The following is a 21340-nucleotide window of genomic DNA, read 5'->3' on the forward strand; positions in this document are numbered from 1 at the left end:
CTTTGTGTTTAATTTGTTAAGCCCTTGCTTTTGCTTAAAGATTGTAGTTATGTAAGTATTCCCAAACAGCACATCGATCCGTTTCCTGTATAATAAATCAAACAGGTGCACATCTAAAGCTATTTGGTTGCCACCTTGCCTGTGTGTTTATTTAATAGCATGATGTTGGGAAAAAGGATTTGCAAGGATCGCAACGTCATACTAAAGCGAGTTTAATTTTGGCCTTTTGATGTGCATGCTATAACTACAAAAATAAGAAATGAGAAGTTTGCAAAGCTACTCATCCAACAATAATCATTGAATCTTCGTAAATTGCAGTGAAATTGCGTTAAATAATTCTAGCAGAGTAGTTCTGTTTGGATACCCATAGCAAATTTTAAAAAGTAATAAATGCGTGGATAATTAATTGGTGGCAAATGGAGGGGAGAAAACTGTTTGGTCTATAAAGAAAACTGCAATTTTGAGAGCGCTACCGGGAGCGCAGTGTCATAGGACTTGAAAGTTCCTAGAATCATAGTGTTTGAAATTAAGAAAAGTTTAAATCAGCAACATTTCTGTGGCTTTTAGTCTTGTACAGCAAACAATGAAAAAAGACTATTTTTAATGTAAACAGTGATTATACCAACTTGGGATATCATTCTGTCAGAAGCTTCATGTGAATAAACATCGGAACGATTTGGCAATAAGAATGGCTTCTCACTGCATTTGATACTGCGTCAATTGTTTTCTTTCTGCATAAGAAGCCAAAGTAATGAACCCCATCATCTTTCGGCCACCAATTGTAATAGATAAAAATAAAGTTGAAGTTACTTGCACATACCTGTAGGAACTTCAAATCATGCAGGAAGGGAGTAGAACTGGTACAATCTTTGGCATGATATTGGTCTTGTTTTACACCTTTCTTTAGTTTCGGGTTTTCTTCAAGAGCTTTAACTCTGTTCTTGTAATCTTCGTTCTCTTGTTGAAGGGAATCTTTCTTCCTATAAAGCTCACTATTTTCTTTTGTCATTTGGGCAAGTTCATACTTTAACTGAGCATTATTGCTACAAGAAGCTTCTTTTGTGGTTAGATCCCACTGCAGCCGTAAAATTTTTTCCTCAAGCTCAATTTTAGTAAGCTTGCAGTCCTCCAACTCTGATGTAACTTTTGCAGTCATTTGGATTCTTTGAATGTAAGATATTTGCTTAGCCTTCAGCTCATCGCACTCTAAGGATACAGTCTGATACGAAGCTTCCAATTTTCTGTATTCAAATTCTGCTTCATAGAGTGATCTCTTAAGGATGAAGATTTCATTTTGAAGCATTTCTGTTTTCTGAAGTTGTACTTCTATTTCAGAAATTTCTTCTTTTGCTTGTAGCCTCTCAAGTTCAGAGGCTTTCAGCTGCACCTTGAGTCCTCTAACCATGCCCTTCAGCTTCTCTTCATTTGACTTGACATTTTCCAACGAAACAACTACTTGTTCATGATTATTCATCAGAGTTTCATGGTTTTCCCTGGTAGAAGCTAGCTCTAGAGTAAAATTTTGCACCATGGCTTCATTTTCTGCTCGAAGATTATTAAGCTTGGTTTCATATAGTTTTACTTTCTCCCATTCTTCTTGGAGGGAAGCTTCAAGCATAGCTTTATCAGCATATAAATCATAGACCTCAAGAATAATATTAGAAGCCATCCTTGCGTGTCTATCACAGATGCCAGACATCTGGTCTCTTAGGTGTTCCACCTTTCTCTGCAAGTTACCTACTTCAGCTGTTTTTTCCGAATACATCTGTGTTAAAAATTTCTCTTCCATAATAAACCTTTCATCTTGCTTTTTGATTTCCTGAAGCAGTGAATCTAGGTCTACATTTATGATTTTTTCTTTCAAAGCAATTTCATCCAGGATTAAAGTAAATTTGTATTCCAAGTCTTCAACTAGTTTCAACATATCAGAAAAAGCAAGTTGTGATTCCCCCAATTTAGATTCCAATACTGTACATTGGCTATGCAACTCCAAGTTTTGCATTCTTAACTCATCATTTGTTGCCTGGAGAGTTTTAGATTCTTTAATCAAATTTTCATTTGTAGCCTGTATTTCTAAGTTGGCTAATTTCAGAATGCTGCACTCCTCTTGAGTTTCCATCCATTTTTTCTCCATGCTCTCCTCCTTCCTTTTCAACTCAACTTTTTGTGCCTCATTTGAAGTTTCCAGTCTCCCGATCTCGGCCTGGAGATTTATGACCACATTTTCAGAATTCTCCAGTGCCAAATGGGTTGACTCCTTTTCTTCAATCAGATGTCTCATTTCAGCTTCCAAGTCAGATATCCTTTCATATAACTGCACATTTTCTGTTTCTATGCCAAACAAAGCATTGTGCCCATCATCTGAACTTTCTAACACAGATAAATTACTTACATGATCATTGTAGACTAGAGTCTGGGAATCCTTTGTCCAATCATGAAAGTCCGAATCATGTGGAAAATCAGTTGAGCAATTTGAGGAAATTTTAGATGGCAGAGAGGCAACTTCAGTTTTCTGTTCTAGCTTGGAATACTTTGGACAGGCTTTTTCCTTCCCTAGCTTTTTGTAAGATTTCAGCTTGTTGGCCTCTGCAGATTGAACCTGATAATTAGTCGGTGGTGTAAATTCAGATACCAACTTTGCATGCATACTTCTCAATTCCTGACTAGAAATGCAGAATATATTTTCCTCTAGACTGAAATCTCTAACTTCATTTTGAAATGTATTATCATCTCTGACATTTCTCCTGACCAACTCATTGCAGGAATTAATCTCATACTCAAAGCAATTAGTCTTTGTTTCGAGCAACTTCCTTAGAAGAACAATAGAATACAGGATTGCCTCAGTCAATTCCTTTAAATCTATTTTACCTATATCTTTGGAAAGCTCTGATATACTGAAACAACTCTTATTTTTGGTGAATGTCACTTGACCCAGAAGTGAATCTTGACCCCTCAGGTTCTCTACTGAAAGCTGAATTTGCTTATATAACTCAAGAAACACCTCAGTGATGTTGACAGCAGTATCAGAGGCAAACAGAGGAAAGTTAGAAGAAAAGGAACCAGAAAATATTAGATCCTTTCTAGACTCTCCATGGTTCTCACAAAGTTCAGCTTCAAGATCTTGCACCCTTTCTGTTAAAGCTAAGATTTCATTGCTGAAAGCATAAACACCATCAGATAGCCTCTTTTCAAAGTTGATGATTTGTTTCCCTTTCTTAAACAGCTTATTCCTCCATTTTTCCTCATTTTCTTCCATAGTTTGAGCCATACAGAGTCTTTCAGTTTGCATCTCTTGATCTTTCTCGGCCAGAGTTTTTTCCAGAAACTGGATAGCACTCTCCATATTTTTTTGTTTCTCCTGCATAAATTGGAGCTCAAGCTCCAAGTTCCGGAATTCCTGTAGTTCAATCCCTTCATGCAGGCATCTTATTGCATTTTCATTGGTACCAAGATCAACATCTGAATTGCATAACTCCTTTTTCATCTTCTCTCCTAAAACTTCCACGCTCAAACTAAAGTCCTCTTCCTCAGTCTCTTCAAGCCCACGACTATTATTTTCAGCATCTTGAAACTGCAAGCTCCTCATTGATAGATCAGCAATTTCCATTTTCTGCTTTCTTATTGTCTTTTCTAATTTCTGGAGAATGGAAACAAGATCAATGTTTGACTCCTGTGTTTTCTTTAGCTTCAACTCCAAGTCACAATTAAGTCTTTTCTGATACTTGATCTCATCTTTCAACTCCTTTATTGTATTATCCATCTCTTCTATCTGGAACTTAAGATATCTGCTGTCATTTTTTTTAACCATGGTGGTTAGCCGTTGAATTTCATCCTTCAACACATCACTCTCTTTGTATGATGCTGATAACTCCATCTCAAGTTCTTTTTTATTCTTTGACTTCTTGTTTAAATCATTTCTCAGTCTCTCCACATCAATCATCAGCTTTCGAGCACTTTCTTCCCACATCTTCGCTTCACCATGAAGTAACTCGATTGTTGCTTGTGCTACACCCAGGAGATCTTTAGATGAACTAACACTCCTTGTCAATGTTGTATCACTGGCATGTGAAGCCTTCCCAAAGTCATCCATTTTATCTTGAAGCTGCGTCCCAAAACTTGACGTTACTGAGGATGAATGTATTGATCTGGAGGTATCATGGAGTGAATTGGGACAATTTCTAGAATAAGCTGAATCTTGTCTATCATTCGTGTTCTTCAATCCACTGACATTGCTTTGTTGGGGAAACTTTTCAATCCAAAAGGAAAAGGAACTCTCCAAAGAGTCAACGCCATGATCTGAACATGTTGCCAATGGACTTATTCTCTGCAACATCAGAAGGTGATTTTATTGTCTTAAAAAGAGAGTCAATTTGAAAATGGAAAGGTGCTTAAATTACAGTATAAGAATCGTAAGATAATAAAAGAGAAAATTTACTTGCACAAACTGTGAGAGGTATTTGCATAATTAGGACTAAGAAAAAAAGAAGTTAGAGGGAGACCAGGTGTTATTGAACGATTTGCATAGAAGTAAGTGAAGTGTAAGTTCATGCAAGTTTCATTACTCATGATAAAATATCTGGTGCCATACTTAGTGATCTGAAACAACTAGTAGGTTTGCTTTACACAAGTAGCAGTATACTTTTGATTTTCTTCCCAGGCACAACACTGGAATGATAGAGCTTGATGACTCATTCTGAAATACAAGATTTTTCATTTACAACTACGAACACTTCATATTCCACTCCTATCTTGAACAATTGATTGGCTTAAGGCTAAAGCACAAGATATTGATAGGCACAAAAGGTTCATTGCATAACAGTTAAATAGCTATACAATCCTCATACCTTGCTGCTAAGTTCTCCTTTATAATATGTGTTTTCTAATTGCTCACAATGCGAAGATCCACTAGTCCTGCTGAATGTATTGTCAGATACATCAGATATATTGTCTACGTCATCATAGCCAACATTCATTTCCTCCACATATGAAGTTGCATTCTTCCTGTGCTATCCCAAAGAATGAGTTCATATTTCATGATCATAAGCATGCAGAAGTTAAAGCAGAATAAAGTTATTCCACAAACAGCAGACCTGTATTTGCTTCTTTGGGTCAAGCACTGAATTTTAACCTGAAGAAAGAGAGAGAGAGAGAGAGATTAAGTTTTTTTTAACAATTGTACAAAAACTCCGGTCCTACTTAGAACAAGCTGAAAGCCGGAAAAAGGAAAATTGACCAGTTGAAAAATTGGGATGTTTTCCACTTACTTGGTAAAGGAAATATTTGGGTGTGGTAGGTAGGTAAGGTAAAATTGGGATCCTTAATACTTCACCCTATTCAGTTGCAACCAGTAATCTAAGGTAGTTACTCTGCTCACTATCATTGCCATTTGCACTCATGAATCAGAACTACCAAAGGCTATCAATGCTCAAGAAAGATTATCAATGATATAATTATTAAATTATGTTTCTTCTAATTTTTTTACTATTTATTTAAAATTAACATTAAACAAAATAAGAATTGTTTTCTACTTTAAATATTTATAGCTAAATTGATTTCTAACCTGTTTACTACCAATTTTAACAGCTCTCTCTCTATCTCCCCCCTTAAACCTTTATGGCACAATTTGTCTCTAACATATTCACAGAAATCATGTTAACACCTGAGAATTGCCTGGATGAAGGCAAATCTATAGTTCAATGCAAATTGAATGTTTAGTTAGCTATGGTTTATGTGTAAGATTGCTCATATTTATTCTTTTTTAATGGTTTATGTGTAAGTTGGACAAAGAAATTCAAGAATACGTTGATAATTAATTCATGGATGTATGAATTTCATCTTCTTTGAAAGCATAATTCGTTGTTATAAAGCAGGTTAATATCTTTATAAATAATGTAGGCAACTAGTTAGTTGAAAGGTAATTGAAATCAAAACCATAAAATTATATACAAGTATAAACATTTGAACAGTAATACTATTTCATAATGTTAGTGTTCTACGATAGTACTAGAATAAAAGTTGCTAGTGACAATTAAGTGGCATATAAATATAATTCAAGAAACTCAAGTCTTACCTGTAAGATCGCCCCATGGGAACAATGTTGTTGCAAAGGCAATGATGTGGTAGAAATTTCTGGTCTAATGTAACTTGCTAAATTAATGGTAGCCTCTCCAAGGGTCCCAAACCTTGCAGATCCCTATATTAACAATTATGCTACTTGACTCATATCAGGTTGAGCAAGTTAACTTTGAGAATATTAAATAAACGAAATAAAATATAATCAAGAAATGAATGTAACAGACAGACCATGGCAACAATAAGCTTAAGGAGGAGGCCTTCATTATCTTCTAGAGAATCATCAGAAATCCATATGGTACTTAACATTGAGTCTTCCCAATAACACTGTCCATTTTGTACTAATGCTTTGCCAGATTTGGCTATTGTTTCCCCTGTTTCCGTAGAAATAATAGAAAGAAAAAGATTGTTCCACCCCTTCTCTATCTGCATAATAGTAAGATGAATGATATAAGTACGCAGGAACCTTTTGAGGCTTAAGCAATGATAATATTGTAAACTACGGTTAACAGTTAGAATTTTATTTTATTTCCTGTTTTCACTCCACAGCAATCCAAACGAGGCTGAATTAATGAATGATTTGTTTTAATCATCACACCCAAGAAAAAGAAACATTCAATAATTACTAGTATATTTGATCATGGAAATGGTGATGCCAGAATAACTTGAAATTGGATAATTGTAAAGATGAACATTATTTTTTTGGTACTGAAATATGAACAATAATAAGTTGGAGAGTTGGAGAAAAACCTCAAGAGCCTGGAAGTCATAGAATTTGAAATCCAATCTCTCATGGAATTTATTTCTGGCATGCCTACTCAAACTGCATATTTTACTCTTTCCTTTTCTACCCTTCAATTGTTTCCCGTTTTCATAATAGGCTTCATCACTGCCACATTGAATCATATCATGTCACATCATTTGCTTAGAATAAAGAGGAAGTTGCTTGTGGTTCCATGTAACCAAAAGATGGAGTACGTTTGAACCGATCAATTATTTTTTACACCAGTTTCTTGAGTTATTCAAATCAATTCTTATACAACTATAGTATAACCAACAATTCATATAAATAAGAAAGAAAGCACACTAAACATTATCTAAATTGTGAGGAAAAGCACCAAGATAGTTTAAACACTCCATTAATTTAGAATCTTTGTGGATGTGGGTGTGAATGTACTGTATTTTAGAAATAACAAAAAGGAAAATTTTACCTTGACATAGCCATTCTACTTCTATACGCACTGCAGAAAGTGAAGTGTGATATTACCACAGGAGGTAAGTAACTTGTGACAAGAAACAAAAAGTGCTATATAAATGCTGCTAACATAGTCCCTTCCTTGTTTTCTTTTAATTTTAAAAACTTGTTTTAAGATTACGTGTCATTAGCTAAAGTTAATATTATAAACAGCAAAATTCTCTTTCTGAGTATTTAACACAGCTGCATTATTAGAACTCAGATTTCAAGCTATAATTTTTTCAAACCTCCTTTAATAAGTTATATTATTTGTATAGTATTTTTATGACAGTTTTAAAATTTTTTTCTTTTAATGTTTCTTTATCACATTAATAATCATATTGTACACTTCTCTCTTCTCTTCCAATATCTATTTGCAGTACAAAAACAATTATATAATTACATCATCTTTTTCTGTTTTGTATTAGCCTGCAATAACTTACAAAGGTTCCTTTGGAAATCGTTAACTGAATAATGAACTCAAGAAAGGAAGCATTTATGATTTGAGATTTCATGCGGTCCAATCAATTATCTAAGTGCAGGTCAACTACGCGAGTTTCTTCCTTTCATTCCTTTGAAGGATCGATGTTATTATTGTAAGGTAACCATTTTAGTTACTAATTTATAAATAGTAACCATTAAGTATCGCATAATAAAATAGCTATAGTTTTGTATGATTATTTTGTTATAAAGAATAGTTATCCAAAGGACAATCTTGATAAATAAACAAATATTCCAGCTAAATAAAATAGGATTGAAAATGACACAAAAACCATTCTCCAATTTAGATAATTAAGAGGAGTTTTGAATAAAAAATATTAATAGCACACCTAAATTTCCTGTCTGAAATTTATTCTTCAAAAAAACAAATTTGCTCTATGAAATTTGATATAGCAATCTTTATTTCATCTTGGGGTTCTTGAAGGTTTGTTTGATTTTCTTAAGATCTTAAGCACCGCAAGCTTAAATAATGTCTGAAGTACTTGTTAACAATCAAATAAGCATATATATAATTCACAACCTCACAATAAAACAAGAACAGTCAATTGAGAGGAAAAAATAATATAAAAAATAAATAATTTTTTTCATAAATTAAAAATAATTTATCTCTTTAAAATTTAGAAAAAGTATATAATAGTAACTTCTAAAAAATTAAAGTTAATTTTAACTCCAAAGAAATTTTAGTATTTTTTATATTAATTTTTTCTCTTACAAAAATTTATCCAGACACATAACATAATAATATAGAAATTATACAATTTAATTTGGTGCCATGAATATGATAACTCGTAATGCTTTAATTAATACTTGAAATTGTTCATCTGTATGTATTGATTTTTTAAAGCGTTAACTTACTAACAAGTTTGTTCTGCCAAATTATTAACCTGTAAACAATTGTATTTGAATTTGTATTGCGTTTGTTACGTTTACATTGATACGTTTGCAAACAATTGAACAGATTATTATAATTCACTCTTAAAATAAGATTTTCATAATTGACCAAACGTTAATCTTAAGTATTAAGGGGTTAATGTTTTTATCTACACTACGCGTACTTTTTATAAGAAATAATCTAGTTTGAGTTTTAAAAAAAAATAAAAATCATAACATGGTAAAACTAATTTGAAATAAAAAATTTATTTAAAGAAAATTAAGTATATATCACTTGAATTACTAATTAATTATAAAATAAAAAGTTTGTGAAAAATTTTAAATTATAAACCTCCTTTCAATAATAAAAATAGAAGGACCTGTAGATTAAAATCAAAGTAATAAATAATTGCTTGATTAAATTTATTTATTTTTAATTACAGTGTAAAATTTCATGCATAAAGTATATTCAGGACGTAACTATAATTCTTATAGAACCAACAGAGTGATAAAACTATGGTTAACTACCGTTCATAATTTGTATAATTTATATATATGCTTTGAATTCCTATATTTATATATTTTGTTATTTTCTCTATTTTAAATTCAGCGACTTTTAGTAAAAACATTTTGAATAAATATTTAATATTTTAATGAAATATTAATTTTTACTATGAATTTTTTGACGAATTAAATGATTTTTAAGTATAGTGTGAGTTAACTTTCAGCAAACAAATAATTAATGAAAATGATTTATTCAACCAATTAAGATAATTTTTTGCTTTACTACATTAAATTAATCTACATATATTTTTAACTTAGTTAAATGTATTTGCGAGAATAAACTTTTGTAAATAACTTTCCTGTTAATTTTTTTATTTATTTTTGGGTAGAAACATTTGTATTGTGTCCCATTTAAATAATCTTATTGAAATGATTCTTGAAACGTATAGATTATTTTGAATTTATTTCTAAAGAGTATGGATAGAGATTCACGAACATTAAAATATGCAAATAACTTAAGATTGCTTATTCAAATACAATAATTAACTTATTTAAGCAACATTTATAAGAGGAACTTGTTTAATAACAAGTTTTAGTGAAATACAAAGTATTTATTAAACTTGATATATGACAATAGATCCTAAGCCATTGCCTTCTTAATTGCAGCTGCCAATTCATCATAGGCTACTTCCCAAGCATTGCCCAATTCATCACTCCATTTGTCTCCAACTGCTTCCTTTAATGTTTTCAACATTGCTTCTTTAACCACCTGCAAAACCATTAAGGTTTTTTAAGATACTGATTATATTAACAAATGAAGTTTTCTAATTAAAAATACAATTAAAAATATATTGATATTAAACATTACATTTTTTTTCACTATTTTAAACATTTTTAAAGTAATATTTATGTTTCTTTTTATATTTGTCTATTTTTCAAAGAAGAATTCATTTTTATTCATTTATCCACATAACAGTTCAAGATAATATTAATTTTTTTAATCATGTCTTTATCTCTATCTACCTAGTTCTGAAATACTTTAGAATGAGAGAAAAATGATAGTGAAAATCATATTTAAAAAATCTAAAATAATTTAATATAAACAAGGATATCAATTATATCATGTAATTTATATTTTATCTCCCTAACAAAACAAATAAAAAAATTAATTAATCAATAAAACCGTTGCTAAATCAAAGAGGGGACAATTATCCCTTGTAAAATTAAAAAATACATTTATTGCGACACTTTATCATTTATCATACCAGGAAATGAGGATCAATGACTCCTTTTTGGACATGAACAGCACCCAGTTGCTTTAAATCAGCCACCACTTCCCCCTTAGCTCGAAGTTGAACAGCTGAGTCACGCGTCTGCGAATTAAAAAAATATCATATGACAATGAATATAATCAGAAAATTCTAATTATATATAGGATTTGATAATATACATTCCCAAGAGAACATGGTAAAAATATAAATTACAAATTAACAAATATTTATTGATATATTCTAAGAGTGTTAAAGATACATGCTTAATCTTGAAATCACATAAAATAGCTATAACTTTAGTTTGCTGGCACTTACCAGTTGAAAAATTTTTTCAGCATGAGCCTTAAGCTTAGGATTGTTGGGGTCTACTCCATCACTTAGAAACGAGAACATGTTCTTTGCTGCAGGTGCTTTCTCCAGTATCCTATTTTTGATCAAACAATTTTATTATATAAATGATTAAAATATGATATCGTATATAATCATTTATATTTCTTATTTATTACACGCATCTCAAAAATACAAGTATAAAAGAGAAAAGTGATGCAGAAAACATTTCTCAAAACCAAAGACATGCATGCATGTACACTGAATCTTTGGAAAACACTACAAACAGCAAAAGGGAACTTACAAGGTGTAGAATACTACGCTGAGCTGAGGAATGTTTTGCTTGAATGCTTCGAATGAGCTATTCACCAAAGCCTCTTGCTTCTCAGTGAAAGCACCCATATTTCTTTTGTATTGTTTTTTTGTTGTTGGTGCTGTTTGTTTTGCTCAGTGCAACAATTTAGCATCAATACTTGTTTATATAGATAGAGGAGGGTTGCATGGAGAGTGAGAAGAACTAAAGCTCTTTCTTGTGGTTGTTCTTTTGGCTTGTGAAGGGTGGCAATTCACATGATGAAGAGACAATGATCTTTCGAATGCTTAAGCAAATAACTTTTAACTGATTATATTAGATAAATATTTTAAGAATTATTCTGAACTTCAAACAATTTAATGTAAACTTTTTCAATTTTCATCCAAGTGTAATTATATATATATACATTATCAATTGCACTAATCCATGCTCAAAACATATTGATTGAGAAATTTAAAATATTAAGAATTAAATAGAAAATATAATGTGATATAATAAATATTTTTTATTTTTTAAAAATAAATATAAATTGTTTTATGAATTGAAATATTACTTTTTTTTAATATTTCTCAAATTTTATTTCCTTAATAAATATTTCTTAAAATTACTATTTTAACAAAAACATTAAAATGATGTGCTAACTTATAATTGACGTAATCTACGTAAATTATATAAAATAAGTTTACACAACGATTTCTTGAAGATTAGAAAAGGCAATTTTGTGTGGTTCATACGATAATCGTGACGTTTGTGGATATGTTTAGCGCATTAGCCTGTATTAGCTTCCAATGGTTAGGCTTTAGAATGCAGTGCAGGGTAAAGTCAAGGTTGTTTTCATTGTATGATTTTTGCATTTTATGTTCAAAATAATTTTTAATAAAGAATGAATAAGTATAAATAAATATGATCAGGTAATTTCAATAAAGTCACAATGTAATTTAAAATTATAGTAATTAATTTATGAGAAGAGATAATTGATATCTTAAATGAGTTTTTATTATATTTAATATGGGCTTCAGGATTTATTTACTATTTTCTTAAAAAATGTAATAAAACTAAAAAGTCAATTTAATTCAGATTAATTTTAACTAAATTAACTTGGGAAATGAATGTACTGTTAAAATTTTTGTTAGCAAAAATTTCTCTTGCTAACAATTTTTTTTGTAAATACAAGTTAATACTCAACATGTTTTATGTTTTTATGATTAGAATGTGAAAAAAATAGATATTTTAAATTAAATTAGATATTACACTGTCAGTCAATATTTTTATTTTAATAAATTTTTAATTAATTTTAATATTGAAATAACACTGTTAATATTCGTAAATCTTTCTGTGGATAAGGCATGGTTGAGGGACTTTATATTGTAAAATTGAGTCCTTAATTTTAAAATAAAAGATTTTTAAGAGTTATTTTCTTTTGCGTTAAGTTACACAAATTTTTGTGCATTAGTTATAATATAATTATTTTAAAATTTGAATCATTATAAAATATATTTTAAAATTATTATAATCTTACTGTAATGAATTTGATTAACTTGAATGAAATTATTTCAATTTAATTTATAGTTTTAAATTTAAATTTTATGAATATGTATTTTATAGGTTTTAATGATGTCAAAAAGATAATAAGAAGAAAAATCAATGTCATGAAGATCGTTGAGATGAATAGACAAAATAACAAAAATAAATGGTTAAAACATTTAGATTTTAGAAAAAATTGTTAAAAGTTTTTTTTTAATAAGTTTATTTAACCATTTTTAAATTAATCAAGTTTTACTTAAAATAAATTTTAAAATAATTATTTAATCTGAAAAAAGCTTAAATGATAATTTAAAACTATCTAAAAAGTGGTAAAACTTCAATCTTTCAAGTTCTGAGTTTATTTTAATCAATTACTATATACAATAATCGATTATTATGTTATTCTTGGACTCAGAATTTAAAATCTCATCTATATAATTTATTATCAAGGACTAAAATACATAAAAAGGTGCATTTTGAAGAGATGTGTCCTTTTGAAATAATCTCTAACCGTCCATACAAATTGTTCAATATAGTTAATATTCTCCAACACTTTTATACACAGAAAAATATACTGCGAAGATCAATTGAATAATTATTCTTATTCATTAATTATCTTGTTTAAATGTTGGTCAATTTTTTATTTTTGAGAAAATTTTGTAAGATTTTAAGTTGTATTACTTATTCTATATAGAGAGTAATTTCTTGTACTATTATTAAAGTTGTGAAAAAGGTGAAGAATCTCGTGTAAAAACAAGAGTGTAGTATAGAAAATTGGACGTAGGTTACAAGGGATGGCCGAACCAATATAAATTAAGTTTGTAATTTCTTTTTCCTTATCTCTTTAATTTATTGTAAATCTATTTCTTTGATAGTTTATTCGTATAACTCTCGTATCTCTTCATCTACTAAGTTAAGTTTTTGAATTAAATTTTTAAATATTATAGAAAAAGATTGTAGATTATAAAATCTAAGAAAAAGTTTATAATCATTAAGGCAATTTGGATAACAATTTTAATAAATATAATTGTGTTAAAATTTGAAAAAAAATTAGTAAATGATAATTAAATATAGTGTCTATTTATATTAAATTATTTATCGAAGTTGTTTAAGTAAGTTTTATTTTAACACATTTTTTTTATTTTTTAATTTAAATAACTCTTCACTCCAACGATATAATTCTGAAAAAATTAATTCATGAATCTTACAAAGTATGTCAATTTTTGCATTTCATAAATGTATTTTTATTTCAAATTAAAATTATCAAAATTATGACAATATGGGTTCCTTTTTACCAAAAATAAATAAATAAAATCAGTAGTTTAATTTTTGATCGCCTACATTTGTTGCCAAGTCACAGTGCTCCACCAATAGTGGGAAATATGAGTAGTGAAGAATGGCACTTTGATTATCTAAAACTTAAACTAAACTTATTTTAAAATTTAAGTTTTTAATAAAATCAGATAGTTAAGTCCATTTTTTTTATCCAAATTTATGTTGGATTTCATTTAACAAAATCAAATTTTATTTGCTAAAACTTGATATATATATATATATATATAAAGTCCCACATGACCAAGTCCACACACTCGTAGCTTCAATTGATACCTAAATTCACTTCTCTTATTTTGTTATTGACGTATTCTAATTAGTTGCTTCAATGTTGGTAATAACCATGAACTCTAGCGTAGATAAATGGATTTGGGTCTAGATTCATAAAGAATAAAACTACATATTTTAGATAAATCAAGTGTTCTTGATATCCTACACTATGAAAAAAGTAGATGGTTACAGAGTTTTATTTATTGAGAGATTTAAATGTATTTAAATGCTATATTTTTAATTAATATATTTTACGTAAACTAATATAAATCTTATCAAATTAAAATAATTTTTAATAAAAAAACTAAAAGTAAATTTAAAAATAATTTTAAATAAAATTCAGATTTTAAAACTATTTTTAAATAATTTAAAAAAATAAAATTAGATTAGTTTAAAATTCAAGTCCATATAATTAAGTTAAAGTAAATTTAGATTGATTTTGTTTAAATCAATCCATACACACCCTGAAGAAAGACACATCACATTTGGTAACGATTTAGTGAACTACTTATTAAGATATAAATGTGAAGAAAGAAATATAACAAGTGAAGATAGTGTATCAAATATTATTAATTAAATCTTTATTTTAGTCTATGAGATTATAAGTATTAGATATTTTAATTTCTAAAGTATTAAAAATGTTATATTAATTTCTAATTTTTATTTTTTTCATCAGTTTAATCATTTGAACCATACACCGTTAGTACATAATAATATAATGCTAAGTAACATGTATGATTAATTGCATTACAAAAGCAACATTGTTTACAATGTAATATATGTTTTCATTTCATTTTATTCATTGCTAACTACCATTTAAGTTTGTGTTCTCCATTGAAAACATGAATTTCTCGTTACAAAATTAACTACACTACATCATCATTCATTACATTAAAATAATAAGGGTCTTAATCCCATTGAATTCTCTTCTGCAACACAAACACATTACTTTCTTTTTATTCATCAACTTATTCACCTCATCCATTTCTTAATTTTGAATCAAAACTACCATAAAAATGATACTTTTACACTCTCTGCCTCTTAACTAGTGCAAGTGTTCACAAAATTGGCTAAAAAAACTCTCTCAAATAATGAATTTCAAAAACTTAAATGGTCCCAACTTATTCTTATCTTCTCAAGACTTATGGATTCTTCTAAACCATGTTGTAAAACTTGTGGCTAAATATCTTATGGTGATTGCTATAAAGGTAAAAAATAACATTTTGTCTAAACTTGACTTTTTCCTTTTTACTAGTACTTTTCAACACTGACATGACACAAACATGAACCGATAATGGCAAATTTTGATATGGGTAATGTTAAGAAATAACGATGAAGAAGAAATATTGGTAATTGAAAGGTTTTAAAAATTAGAAACTAAAATATTTAACAGTTATTAATCTTAAAAAATGAAATAAAATAAAAATATATATCATACTATATAGATGTTACTTTTGTCACATAATCAACCATATATGTCATTTAATGTGATATGTCAGTATTTTGTTATTGTATGTTAGTGGTATATTGTTCAAAGAGACTAAAATAATAGACAAAGACGAAAAAAAAAGTTAAAAATTAACATGACATCTTAAAAATTATAATAATTAAAATTTTTGATTTCTTGTAATTTCAAAGAATAAAGTGAAAGTTTAGTCAAATATTAAAGTAAAAGTTAAACTCTTAAAAAGATCAAGTTAAATTTAATAAAAAATTTATGATAAATAATAGAATAAATTTAAGTTTTAAAATTATTAAATAAGTTAAATTTAGCGTATTTTTATCTTAATCAATAACATTTCATATACTTATTTGTGTGTAGATATAAGGAAAGGAGAAATAGATTATCCAAAGAAGGTATTTTTCCTTCTTTTAACATTAATTCTTTTTATTTCTTTTTTTTTTATTATCTCTTCTTTTGTTATATTTTATTCAAATTTTATGATTTTTACAGTTATATTAAATCTCACATTTGTGTGGGTGTGATTGCGATCCATAGGCAATGAAGCTTAACAACATGCAAAAATTGTTTGAACTCTTGAATTAAAGCTAAAAGCTATCACTTAATGTTTTAAAGCTAAAAAATAGTTCTTTCTTTTGTAACATGGTGTTTGTCATTTATTATATTTGAACACATAGAGATTAAAAAAAAATGATTTTGTCTCTGTTATTCATTATTGTTACTTTCGATGAGTAACTGTAATTATAGTTAAATAGAGAAAAAAGAATAAAAATAAAAAAATAAAAATACATTTATCCTTGTAAATAGTTCAAAAGTATTGTATTAACTAAGACTATAAAAAAAAAGGTAGTAAATTAGTAGTTAAGGTGTTGTGAACCATTTCCCTTTCATTTCTCCATCCTTCACTTCCTCTTCCTTCTCTCCGTTCTTCACTCACCTTTTATAATCCGTCTGCTTTTTTCCTTCCTCCTTCTCGAAATCTCGATAAAATTATTATACTCAATTCTTATGATATCTAATGTTTTTCTTGTTAATTTAATCTAAATTGTGATTATAATCTAAGCATAACTACTTTGGCTAAGGTATAAAAAAATGTGAAAGTAGAATAAAAATATATACTTTAACATGATAGAAGTCCTTACACGTGAACGTGATCTTGGTGTCAACTCTTACATCTCAGCTACAGTCAACGATCATAACTCTGTTCTCCCTACATTATAATCTTCATAAAGATTTATCTGTCCTTCCACATGTAGATAAAATTGGAAAAAAAATGTGCAGCAAAATACTAAAATTTCATCACTTCGGATGATATTTCAGATCACAAAATGAAGGATACCACAGATAATGATGAACCCCGTTAGAGGTTTTTCTATTGTGAAAATTGTCCTTTCTTCCTCTACCACTATTAATGAAAAGTCTAGCCTTGACTCAGTGCAAACCGATACCAATATGGATGCTGGTGTTGATAAAGCGAAGGGAATTAAAAAAGACTCCTTAATTGCAAGTAAGCAATACACCACCGTGGTGATCATCATTGAGCCTATAAGACCAATGAGAATGTCCCTAGCAGGGTTCTTTGTTTCGTCAGCCACAGTTGACACTGCATCAAAGCCTATGTAAGCAAAGAAAATGACAGTTGGAGCTTTAAACATACCGTGAACACCAGCAGAAGCAAACTGGTAGTGAGATTTTTCGAGTTGGCCTTGATGAAGCCAGCGATGATTGAGTGGAAGATTGTGGCAATTTTGTTGAAGGTGGAGGATCCTTTGGTGCAGCAAATTATGAGGGTGGCTATGGCTATGAGAGCCAAAACTACAATCGTGTCAAGATGGCCAAAGTCAAGGTTCATGTTATGGATTATTATGCAGAAGTCAAGATGGCCATATTAACAGAACATAGTTGCATTAGTTACTGAGAGTTGACTATAAGATTACTTCAAATTTTGTTTGCTCTGTTATGGATAATCCACATTTGTTAAGAGAGAAAGAGATTGGGTATTTAAAAAGCATTATAAAAAAAATAACCAATAGTGCAGATAAATATAGAAACTATTTCATATTTAAGAAAAAAAAAATTGTTTTGGTTGATCATGACTTGCTTAATCCTAATAAACAAGACTATCAATAAAAATTATGTATGTGCTTATTTTATTATATATTTTAATATTTATTTATTCAAACATTATAGTATAATTCTTTTAAAGTTTTATTTTGGTAAATATTTATTTTAATTATTTGAAAGTCTTCCCCAGCAACCGCTGTCACAGAACAGCGCTACTCTCATGGCTTCGAGGCTCACTGTCGCGTCCCCTTTCGAAACCGATAACCCAATCGAAGTCTCTCTGAGAGAAGCCTTCGACTCACTCAAACAAACCCTGAAGCCCCCATTCTCTCTAACCATTCCAAAACCCGACGAATACACTCTCCTCAACCACGCAATTCTTAATGCCGTTTTGACGGAACCCCATTTATCCAAAACCCACCTCAAACACTTGCACGGTATCGTCACTGACGGCTACGCCACTTTCCTCAACTCACTCCTCAACGTCGTTCACCACTTGTACCCTAAACTCCTCGCTTCCGTTAAAACCCAGTTGCTTTGGGTCACTGAAGAAATGGTTCGGGTTTTAGGAACCGGTTTCGACGCTCTATTGGTTTCACTTTTGAGGCAAATTTCTGGTGGTGATTTCGGTGATGGAAATTTGTGGCTTTGCTTCAAGTTGGTGACCCTTTTCGTGGAACAGTGGCAGTGTTTTCTAGACGAAGCGCCGCACGTGTTGTCGTGTGCGTTGTACACGTTTCTTAGGGTTTTGGGTGATCACTGTAGGGTTCGGGTAGAAAAGTTGGAGACTTTGAGAAGGTTGGAGATTCATTTGTGTGTGAAGATAGTGAGGGAAGAGTTTCATTTGTGTTTGAAAATTGGGAGGGATTTTATTCGGTTGTTGCATGATTTGGGTCATGTTCCTGAGTTTAGGGCTATTTTGAAGGACCTTGTGGTGAACCCTTCTTTGTTTAACACTTCTGGCTTTAAAGGTGTTTCTCAGATTTACTGCACAAGGACTCCTAGTAGATTTGTTTTGCTTAGGATTAGTCCTGAGATGGAGACATGGTTGAGGTTTTTGCTTACCAATGTGAAGTTGGGGTGCCAGAGGAGGCACCAAATGTGGTTCGCTAGGAAGTTTCTCAATGGGCCTGATAGAGAGACTGTTATAGTTGATATTGTTAGGTTCATATGTTGTGCCCACCATCCTCCAAATGAGATCATTGGGTCTGATATTTTTCCTAGATGGGCTCTTATTGGTTGGCTTTTGAAGTTGTGTAGGAAGGACTATGTTGAGGCCAATGTGAAACTGGCTTTGTTTTATGACTGGCTCTTTTATGATGAAAGGGTGGACAATATCATGAACATTGAGCCTGCGGTTTTGTTGATGGTGCATTCTATTCCAAAATACGTTGACATTACCCACGCTCTTCTTGGCTTCTTGTTACTTCTTTTGGATAATTATGATGTAGAACATAAGGGTCTCATAGTTAAAGGTGTGCGGTCTGCTTTTTGGTTTCTTGTCAGCAAAGGCGTGATTCGGTCTACTCATGTTTTGACTTCTTGTCCTGCAATTTCCCCTGCTCTAAGAGAGGGCCTGCACAGGTTATTATCTGGTGGTAAAGTTGGAGGTTCTAATGGATTTCTGCCTGGGTAGCTGCTAGCCCACAATGGTCAACTTTGAGTTTCTCAATTTTGTCCTTAATCTTTACCGAGGTTCTAGGAATATTATACAAGTATCCATCAAGCAGGACACACAAGTGTAAGTTCTGATTGTTGTAAATTCAATTGCAAATTATGATATTTTGATAACTGGACTTTAGTTAGATTAGCTCTAGAGTAATCATACATAACTATAATCATATGTGGGCAACAGTGTGAGAATGATAATATCAAGGTGGAATTCACTCTTAAAGTATGCAAAATTTATTCTTTAATGCTTATGAACAATTCTGATTGTGTATGATCTTGAATTTTACTTGAATTCCATTACATTGATCTGTGATGAGGTATGGATACTGTTCGGAAGACAAGTGTATCCATCGAAAAATAATAAAATGTTCTTAGATTAAGTTTCCGAAATATCGTCCCACAAGGATTGATTTTCAATTACTAAGAATTTTCTAATTCAATTGTTTAAGCTTTAAAGATACGGGATTAATTAAAAATAAGAATTTATAAAATCAATTATAAAATTACGAGCAAGGAATATAATGCACATCTTGGTTAAACTTATCGGAGAGGAACCTAAAACATATGGGTTTTCTCATTCAATCTTTTATGTTATTCTTTTGTTTAACTCTAAATTCGATTTTCTTGTGATTACCAATCATTCATACGAATACTATTAATACCAAATGATCATGCAATATTAATATTTTTTTCTCTAAATCAACATCCCCAATGGTCATGCAAGACATTAATTTAAGAAAGTTTTAGGAGCTTACGAACTTGTTAATTTAATAACGATTAGAAGAGAGATTGGTTTGGTCTACCTAATCCTTTGTTTCGTTTTATCCTATAGATTTATTAATTAACCGAGGTATGGTCGCCTGACGATATAATTAATTAGGATTAAGAGAGAAGTGCAATAGAATAAAATCTAATCATCAAACGAAAATCAAATTTAGATTCAAACATCAAAATCTCATAAATTCATAAACAATAGTTCTCATAACTCTAGCTATGTACTTAACTACTCATGCTAAAGAAAAAAATTAAAATAATTATAAATAAAGTCATAATAAAAAGAAATAGCAAACTAGAGTATGAGATGTATTTCCGGTCTTCATGTACGATCGCTTGAAACTACAAGTCTTGCCAAGCATGTGTCAAAGATTCCGTGCAAGATAGACAAGATCAGATGTATTCTAGAGAGAAAGTCAAGATGTAAAAATGGTCCCTTTATGATGCCTGATTTTGACGGTGTTATAGGATTTGAAAATCCTAAAAAACTCTTCATAATTGGGCTTCCTGTAGATGAGCACGGCTGTGCAAGGCCTTAAGCACGATCGTGCATAGGTTCAAAGCATCCATGTGCTTATTAAATGGGTCTGGGCGTGCTGACTGCTGCGAAGCTCTAATTTTCCATCAATTTGGATCCAGAATGCACTCAAAATTCACTTGCGGCCTCTTTATACTAAATTGTACAATTAATATATAAATTAGTGTAAAACTCAAATAAAATAAAAGTCAAATATGAGTATATGAGTTGTAAAAGAAAGCCTAATTACAGACTTATCAGATACCTTACAGCTTCAATTATTCCTTTGTTCATCTAGCAGGTTTCTGATCAATCCATACATTCAATCACTGTTAACTATTTAGGATTTAACTCCTTTTAAAGTGAGAGATTTAACCCCATTTATCTTTTAAATTCGTGAGATAGTAGGAACCATAGTAACATTACAGTTTAAGCATGTTATAGCTTGCATCTAATATTCTAATGTTATTTTCGTTTTAATTTGCTTAGATGCTCTAAAGGAGCATCTCCATGTATTATTTCTTACAGCAAAGGATGGGTCAATATACTCCAGACTCCAGGTAGTGACCAATTCATGTTGATTGTTGGCTGGCACAAATGCACCTGTGCTACCTAATTTTGACACTGTTATAAG

The 21340-nt window shown here is 30.2% G+C and overlaps 3 protein-coding genes across 3 annotated transcripts; 1 reads left to right on the top strand and 2 right to left on the bottom strand.

Moving 5' to 3' along the window:
• Positions 1–34: 34 nt before the first annotated feature.
• On the bottom strand, positions 35–7297 carry LOC113871743 (synaptonemal complex protein 1-like). Its single transcript, XM_027508844.1, has 7 exons — positions 7284–7297; positions 6823–6961; positions 6304–6498; positions 6071–6193; positions 4845–5006; positions 821–4324; positions 35–85 (listed from the first exon to the last, which is right to left on the bottom strand). The coding sequence occupies exons 1-7, from the start codon at positions 7295–7297 to the stop codon at positions 35–37; spliced, it is 4188 nt and encodes a 1395-aa protein (XP_027364645.1).
• Positions 7298–9821: 2524 nt separating this feature from the next.
• LOC113872368 (leghemoglobin-like) lies at positions 9822–11193 on the bottom strand. Its single transcript, XM_027509873.1, has 4 exons — positions 11084–11193; positions 10768–10876; positions 10447–10554; positions 9822–9950 (listed from the first exon to the last, which is right to left on the bottom strand). Exons 1-4 carry the CDS (start codon positions 11179–11181, stop codon positions 9822–9824), a joined length of 444 nt encoding a protein of 147 aa, XP_027365674.1. The 5' UTR covers positions 11182–11193.
• Positions 11194–17914: 6721 nt separating this feature from the next.
• Positions 17915–20421, top strand: LOC113872918 (integrator complex subunit 3). The gene has a single exon (XM_027510805.1). The coding sequence runs from the start codon at positions 17965–17967 to the stop codon at positions 19378–19380; it is 1416 nt and encodes a 471-aa protein (XP_027366606.1). The 5' UTR covers positions 17915–17964; the 3' UTR covers positions 19381–20421.
• Positions 20422–21340: the final 919 nt, after the last annotated feature.

This window comes from Abrus precatorius, unplaced genomic scaffold (assembly GCF_003935025.1).
Source record: "Abrus precatorius isolate BTA unplaced genomic scaffold, Abrus_2018 Scaffold7, whole genome shotgun sequence".
Classification (NCBI taxonomy): Eukaryota; Viridiplantae; Streptophyta; class Magnoliopsida; order Fabales; family Fabaceae; genus Abrus; species Abrus precatorius.

Bases quoted from the DNA above. Each gene is read 5' to 3' on its own strand.
- LOC113872918 (XM_027510805.1), top strand. From the start codon at position 17,965: ATGGCTTCGAGGCTCACTGTCGCGTCCCCTTTCGAAACCGATAACCCA.
- LOC113872368 (XM_027509873.1), bottom strand. From the start codon at position 11,181: ATGGGTGCTTTCACTGAGAAGCAAGAGGCTTTGGTGAATAGCTCATTC. The intron at 10,555-10,767 runs GTAAGTGCCAGC...TTTAATTCGCAG, and splicing joins CTGAAAAAATTTTTCAACTG to ACGCGTGACTCAGCTGTTCA. The intron at 9,951-10,446 runs GTATGATAAATG...ATGGTTTTGCAG, and splicing joins TCATTGATCCTCATTTCCTG to GTGGTTAAAGAAGCAATGTT.
- LOC113871743 (XM_027508844.1), bottom strand. The intron at 5,007-6,070 runs GTAAGACTTGAG...TCTTTGGGATAG, and splicing joins CCCATGGGGCGATCTTACAG to CACAGGAAGAATGCAACTTC. The intron at 4,325-4,844 runs GTATGAGGATTG...CTGATGTTGCAG, and splicing joins AAGGAGAACTTAGCAGCAAG to AGAATAAGTCCATTGGCAAC.